The sequence below is a fragment of the Myotis brandtii genome, unplaced genomic scaffold (assembly GCF_000412655.1).
Source record: "Myotis brandtii unplaced genomic scaffold, ASM41265v1 scaffold1080, whole genome shotgun sequence".
NCBI classification, from domain to species: domain Eukaryota; kingdom Metazoa; phylum Chordata; class Mammalia; order Chiroptera; family Vespertilionidae; genus Myotis; species Myotis brandtii.
In genome coordinates, this window is record NW_005353677.1 from 453,951 (window position 1) to 461,710 (window position 7,760).

General features: G+C 46.7%; 1 protein-coding gene across 2 annotated transcripts in view; it reads right to left on the bottom strand.

The window, feature by feature from the left end:
• Positions 1-2,684: 2,684 nt before the first annotated feature.
• Positions 2,685-7,760, bottom strand: part of LMOD3 (leiomodin 3 (fetal)) — an 11,879-nt gene continuing 6,803 nt past the window's right edge. For both annotated transcript variants that reach the window (XM_005857194.2, XM_014542524.1), the window contains one exon: positions 2,685-3,069. In XM_005857194.2, coding sequence (XP_005857256.1) covers positions 3,043-3,069 — 27 coding nt within the window. In that variant the 3' untranslated portion in view covers positions 2,685-3,042. The remainder of the gene's footprint in view (positions 3,070-7,760) is intronic.

The following is a 7,760-nucleotide window of genomic DNA, read 5'->3' on the forward strand; positions in this document are numbered from 1 at the left end:
CAGTTAGTGTATCCTTTATTTCTGACTCATTCTTTTTTATGGTCCCTTATCCTTTTTCATGCTGTTGAAGTTCTCACTAAGTTCACTGAGCATCCTTATAACCAGTGTTTTGAGCTCTGCATCTATTAGCCTGCTTGTCTCCATTTTGTTTAGTTCTTTTTTGGAGCTTTGTTCTGTCCTTTCATTTGGTGGCTCTTTGTCTCCTCATTTGGCAGCCTCCCTATGTTTGCTTCTATGTATTAGGTCGAGCTGCTCTGTCTCCCTGGCTTGGTAGACTGGCCTAATGTAGTAGGTGTCCTGTAGGGCCCAGTGGCAGGGCCTCCCTGTTCATCTGAGCTGGGCACTCCAGGTGTGTGCCCCAAGCCCTGTGTGGGCTGTGTATACTCTCCTGTTGTAGTTAAGCCGTGATTGCTGTTGGCATGTCAATAGCAGGGATTTAGCCCCAGGCTGATCAGTTGCAAGGACTGGCTGTGAGCACTGTGGAGGATCAGCAGTGCAGGGGCCCACCCCAAGGAGCAGGACCTACTTCATCTGAGCTCTGGTGACTGCTGAGTCCACCCTTGAGCATGTCCCTTGTGGAGGTAGTTGGGTGGTGCTTTGATGTGGCCTGAAGCTGTCAACCAGGTGCCATGGCTTTGGGGCCTCCTGGGAGGTGCAGGGCAAGTTCAGTCGCTGCCTGTGTTCTGCCTGGGGCCTCCTGGCATGAACTACAAAGCGATCTACAAGCAGATGACTGCTACTTGTGCTGCGCTTAGAGGTGCCCAGGAGAGGCCAAGCTGTGAACCAAGGCTGGCTTCTGCTAGTGCTGGGCCTGGAGCCACTTAGTGAGAGGTACACCGAGGCCAGATATTTCTTGTTTGAGAGATTTTAGGAAAGTCTGAGGCATGAGCCAAGATAGGCCATTTGTATGGAAAAGCCACTGGAAACAGCTTGGGTGGACCCACAAGTTTTCTGGGGCTGGGTTTGGTGGAATCACCAGGGTGAGGCAAACAGTGTGAGACAGGTTGGTGGAATCCCAGATATGGCAGCTGCCCGCCAGCTCTGTGGAGAAAGGGCTCATCAAAGGAACAATGGCCTCTGCCTGCACTTCTGTCTGAGAAAGCCACCCCTCCAGCCCCGATGCCAGAGAATTCAGTTCCTCCCTGTCTGTACCTGGTACCCTTCAAGCTGCTGCCCCAGTGCTGGAGCTCAGAGTTGAGAGTCTGAGTAAGTCTGTGTGTGGGTCCTTTAAGAGGAACATCTGGAACTCCAGCAGCCCTCTGTCTCCCTCAGCCACAATCCCTGCTGGTTGTTACAGCCAGAAGTTATGGGGACTTTCTTCCTGGCATTGGAACCCTGGGCCGGGGAGCCTGGTATGGGACTGAGACCCCTTGCTCCTCAGAGGGGACTTCTGCAGCTGAGATATCCCTCCCGACTTTTATCTGCCACATGTGGACATGGGCCCAGTCTAGTCCACGCCTCCATCTCTCCTACCAGTCTCGATGTGGCTTCTTCTACATATCCTTACTTGTAGGACTTCCATTCAGCTCGATTGCAGGTGGTTCTGAATGATGGTTGCTCTATAGTTTAGTTGTAATTTTGATGTCCCAATGAGGTCCTTTTTAAAACCTGACATGGGTTTATACACATTTTAGCCACTTCTATTTTCTACATGATGTTTTCTGCTGACTAAACACAATAAACTTGGAGAAAGTGACAAGTTGAAATTGGAAAATGTACTCATTTTAATTAGTAATAGTGTCAATTCTAGAAAAGTAGCATGTGAATGCTCTAAACTATTACATTTTTTCTATTTTTATAACATTTTCTATAAGTACACAAAGTTGCTAGATAGCATACAATTTCTAAAAATGCCCTGGGTTTTTGTTACATTCCATTTTTAGAGGATGCGCTCAGATCCATGATAAAATGCAGACATCGTGTGATTATTATCTTTGGAAAAACTATCCTCAGTATTTGGTCTCTTTACAGTAGTAACTTGACTACCCACTTTGTGCAGGGTCTGCTATCACTAACATGTCATAAAATGTTAGATTGTGAGTATTTCCAAATGGCAGTAATAGCCCCTGGGCCTCCATGCCCACTTCACATCACCTATCTAAACAGGCAGGGTGATAACTCAGTGACCCCCCCTCTCAATCAGGCAAGAAGCAAACATTTTGGGGGAAATTATTACACTTTAAAAACAAATTGAAGTCTTCAATGTAGAGATTTTTAGCGAGGGAGTGGGCCAATAGAAAAAGCATAATGTGAACAATTTCACCTGTCTCTCGACAAAACCTTGCATTGAGACAATAACTGTCCCTACGTGTTTGGAAATAGGGAAGGTTTTGTGTATATAAAGGTTTTATTTTCTCCATTGGGTTTTCTGGAAACACTTTGTTTTCTCCATGTCCTGTGGCTTAAACATTCTGCTCCTCACAGATACTTCTATCAGAAGTGTATCCCAAAGCCCCAGGAGAATGGCCAAGGGAGAAAGCCTGGCGTGGCTGGAAACTGGAAACCTCAATGGATTCCGAGAGAGGAGCTAATTAACGATTCTTCCATTTTAAAGCAGCAGAAGGGCCTGGAGCTCAAGTCACCCACCACATTTCCGGAGATGAAACATGAGTTGTTCCTTTAAGATACTGTGTGGTGAATTACAGCACAGGAGGTGGAAGGTGAAAAAAATGGAACTATACTAGTAACACTTCTATAGTATTTATTGTTACTTAGCAGAAGAAAGCAACAGTAAAGCGAATGTTTACAAAAAATGTTTTTTTAACTTTTGTGCTGGGAGCATGACTAAATTTCACCATAGTTACTCAAACTGATGGGAAGTAGAAAATGTTGCCCCTGAATATCACTATTTAGTCTCCTTCCTCTTCCTTGTCAGCCACATATTGCCATGTGCCAAGCATTTTGCCTTTTATAAAATCCTTCCATCAGACGTTAGCGTTGTTCCCATTCCACCTGGATCCAGAACCACGCTGCTGATACAGCCTCAAGCTCCAGTCCAAGGCCTTTTCCAATTCCTGTTCTTCTAGGTTAGGCTGTGGCCTCTTATTCCAGTTCTTTTGGCAGTTGCACCTGTGATTTAAGCATTTGAAGGAAAGGGGAAGAATTAATCCTGGAAATTCAAGAGCTTTACAGCAAAAATGACATTTACATGCCTCAAAGGATGTACACTGGAGTAGAAATTCTGGCCGGAGAGCCCCTGAATTCATGACAAAACACCCACAGGCACCCTTCACTGGGCATTTGCTGAAGCTGGGAGCTGATCCAGGGCTGTGCGCACACAGTGAAGCATGTCATAGAAGCGAGGCCGCGTGCTGGCATTGCCTGGTCTCCTCCTGGGACTAGCGCTTACTAGCCTTGTGGCGTTGGGCATCAGCTTTCTCAGGTGTAAGATGACGACAGCAGCATCTAACTCACAAGGCTATCTTAAGGATCGGATAATATATGACAAATTAGTAATTAATGTTCACAGTTATTTTTCTCCTTTCTTTTTAATTGCATTATTACTATATATTATATTATTACTATATAATATTACTCTGCATTAGTTCCGATGTGCAGCATAGTGGTTAGACAATCATGTACTGTACAGAGTGGTTCTCCCTGGATATTTCAGTTATTAAGATATAATTGACCATATTCCCTCTGCTGTACTTTTCATCCCTGTGACTGTTCTGTAACTACCAATTTGTACTTCTTAATTCCTTCACTTTTTTTACCCAGTCCCTCAACCCTCCCCTCTCTTCTCTGTATCTATGAATCTGTTTCCATTTTGTTTGTTTGTTTATTTTATAACACATATTTTTAAAAACATTTTCTCATTTTTTCCTTGTAAAGAGGTACAGGCTCAGACAGGGTACGTAACTTGCTTAAGGTCACACAGCGGGAAGTGGCAGAGCAGGGTTTGAAGCTAGGTCAGTCTGATTTCAGTACTTATGTCTCAATCACCAAAAAATACCACCACACCCATATACATTATTTTAACAACCCATCTTTCCTGTGTGAAGCATGGTCCTACTTTGGTGCTCACTAAAATTTAAAAACAAAATGTTATTCACAAAAGAGAAGCTTAAGTCTGGCTGCAAATGAGCTTGTAGCTTTGCTTCATAGGAGCGACTTAAGGCCAGTTCTTCAGGGGTTCCATGTGGTGTTATATCTTCAGAGGGTGACTCACCCACGCGTACACGCCACCTTCCAGAGGATGCTGGAGGGGGCCAGGGGACCCACAGCGTTTGAATAACAATGACCAAGGCTGTTTCTCCTGTGTGGCCCATGCCCACCTGCCCATGTGATGACCCATCCTGGCCATCTGCTATGGCCTCTCTTGCAGCTGGTTCTCTGCCCATGACCTTTGACTAGAAAAGTTCCCCCACATCCTGCCCGCAGAGAGGACTCTGATGTGCTGCTGCCTCACAACCTTCAGACCGCAGTCCCTTCGTGCGTGCGGCCTGGCCTCTCCTTCCCAGCGCCCAGCGCCAGGCTCGCGGAGGGAGCCATGACTGCACTCGCCAGGGCTTATGGGGAGAACACCAACAGTGAGGAGCCAAGGAGCAAAAATAGCTGCAAAGCTGCAATAAATGAGTAAGACAGTGTGTTCTCTGTATTGCTGAGTGGAAATAAGAACACATTTTATACAGCACTATTCTCAATACATGTTCATATGCACAACAGGGCTCCAAATTAATAAAAAATATTTTAAAAGCAAAATGTGGCACCGACCCAGTAGTAAGCCAGAGCCATTGACTTTAAAATAGGACCAGGCGGGCAGTCCAGGTCCTGGCAACAGCGGGAGTGAGCCACGACATGACCGGTGGCTGGCTGCTAGGGAAGGAAGTAGCAAAGCAGACTTCTTACTTACTACTTCAACATTTCCCCTTTGAATTGCCTGTGATATGGGATATTAAACAAATAAAACTATAAAAGCAGCCAGAAAATATAGGCAAATCTGTATATATAAAAGGCTAATATGCAAAGTGTCCCCTCGGGAGTTCAACCGGGAGACTGGGAGTTGGATCGCTCGCTATGATGTGTGCTAACCACCAGGGGGTGGTGCGGAATGAAGGAAGGCCCTGGCCGGCAGCCGACAGCTAGGGAAGGGAAGTCCTTCCCGGTCAGGACACATGCCCGGGTTGCAGCTCGATCCCTAGTGTGGGGCATGTAGGAGGCAGCCGATCAATGATTCTCTCTCATCATTGAAGTTTTTATCTCTCTCTCCCTCTCCTGTCCTCTCTGTAATTAATAAAAACATATTAAAATTAAAAAAAGAGAACTCTGGGCCTTAGACCTGAAAGTGTGCAGGAATGGAGACAGCGGGGAAACGGGAGGGGAACAATGACAGGCCTAAAGAAAGAGCTCAGCCTGGGAAAGGGAGCCTCGGGGGTTGTCCCACATTATGTGGTCATTGAAACAAGGGGAGAAGGTAAGACGGGAAAGAGGAGAAAAATCCCAGAAGGAGAGGATCTGGAGAACCTCGTTAAAGAGAGAGAAGGTCTTACAAATGAGACGTGGGAGACATGGCCAGAGTTGGCGATGAGGCTCGAGAGTCTAGAATCTTACATTCTGTGACCATCAGGACTGTTTTGACTACGGCAGCTGCTCACACTGTAACACCAAAGTCTTTCCCAAGGAGACACTGAGCAGTGTCTGCAGGCGCTGGTTGGAAGCAGCGCAGGGATGCACAGAGGTGAGCCCAAAGGGGATGAGAGAATGTTGAAGGTACCTTGTTTGGCACAGAAGCTTGCATGTAAATTACGCGCAGGTGGCCTCTGAGAAGAGTGTAAATACTCATCTTAGATGGTGAGCAGTAAATGGACCACAGAATTTTCAAATGAAAGGAAATCATGCATTTGCTTTGAGGGATAAGCCTGTACAAGCCTAATGTCTTTGTTTTGTACTATTATCTATATATATAAAAGCCTAAGTGACTGTTACAACCAGTCGACCACTCGACTGGTCGCTATGACGCTCACTGACCACCAGGGGGCAGACGCTCAACGCAGGAGCTGCCCCCTGGTGGTCAGTGCACTCCCACAGTGGGAGCGCCGCTCAGCCAGAAGCTAGGCTCACAACTGGTGAGCACAGTTGTGGCGGCAGGAGCCTCTCCTGCCTCTGCTGCAGTGCTACCGAATGGTGGCAGCCGCAGCGGGGCCAGGATGAGTGGGAGTGGAGGTGCCTGGCCCTGGCTCCTCCCGGGCTGCCTGCCGCTTCTTGCACTGCTATATCCCTCAGGGGATGTTGGGCTGCTGGTTTCGGCAGTCCTATGGGATCGGGCCAAAACCAGCAGTCTGACATCCCCCCAGGGGTCCCGGATTGCGAGAGGGTGCAGGCCAGGCTGAGGGACCCCACCAGTGCACGAATCCGTGCACCGGGCCTCTAGTATTGATTATAAGTTATTAATTCATAGTCATTATCTAATAAATTCAGTTTGTTAGACAAAATGAAAGCTAAAAACATCAAGAGTGACAAAAACTAAAACCTTCTACAGGAGCCAAATAAGCAAGGGAAAGGAGTGAAGCAGGCCCGTGTTAGGCAGCAGGGCATGTTGGAGACTGAGGAAGAGCAGAGAGGGCCGTGCAGAGCCAGCTGACTTGCGCCGTGCACATGCAGTCCCAGCGGGGCTGGTCTAATGCAGCAAGGGGTCCAGGTAGCTGGACATTTTAAAGTGACGTGCTGTATTTTATGTAATAATATGGAAACCAAATAACACAGGCTTTCAGAGCTGGCCTGCAGTCCGGCAGTTTTCAACACCTGGCCTACAGACTCGCTCTCCTTTAAGCTGGTTAGAAGGGCAGTTCCTTGGAGGAGGTAACCTTTGAGCCCAGCAAGTTGAACAGATTTTCCTTTATTCTGTGCTGCCAACTTCATTTCAGGGTCTTGGGCCAGAAGCATGGGATAGAGAGTAAACATTAAAATGAAAAAAATACAATCTTAAGATATAAATGGACTACTTAATAAGATATATCCTAGAAAATACAAAAATCATATTTCTAAGTCCTTGAGAGGAAAATAATCTTTTTCTTTTTTCAAGTTTTCTAGGAGTAAGTAATTTCTAAGTACATTTTTGGCATTCAGTAATCTAGTTAGGAACATCAGTAAAAAGAAAAATCACAAAAATTCAAAATTGTATTTCAATTTTAACTGCATCCTTAAAAAACCCAGGGGTTGGGCGGTCATCTCTACCTTCCAGCACAAGAGGGGGGGACCCCAAAGCCTTTAGCTTCACCTCTCCAAGTGGGCACAGGTGCGTCTCCCCTGACTGCCGAAGGCACCCCTTGGTGCTGGCACCTTGTGATAGCCTCGCTGCTGGCATCTACAGTATTTCATCGTGTGGAAGATGCACATTTTGTGACGGTTGAAGCGCCCTGAATAGTGTTAGTGGTGTTCACTACGGCCAGCTGCGCGTGCCCCCACCCCGCCACACACACACACACACACACACACACACACACACGCACGCCAGAGCCTTCCTTACTGTTCGCACTGCCATTGAGCCGCAGGCCCTGTGGACCCTGCACATGCGCAGGTGTAGTGCCACTTAAAATACCTTTTACAGAACGATAAGGCAGATGTGGCCATATGTGATGTGTATGTAGAAATTCTTTGTACTGTTTTTGAGCTTCTGTAAGTGTACAATGATTTCAGAATAAAAAGATTTAAAAAGTCTTTTACAGATTAACCACGATTCGGCGTTAAAGCAGACGTTTATTGTGTATGTAGCGGGGCACAAAACGGGCAGCGGGAGCAGACGGACAGCAGCGCCGGGC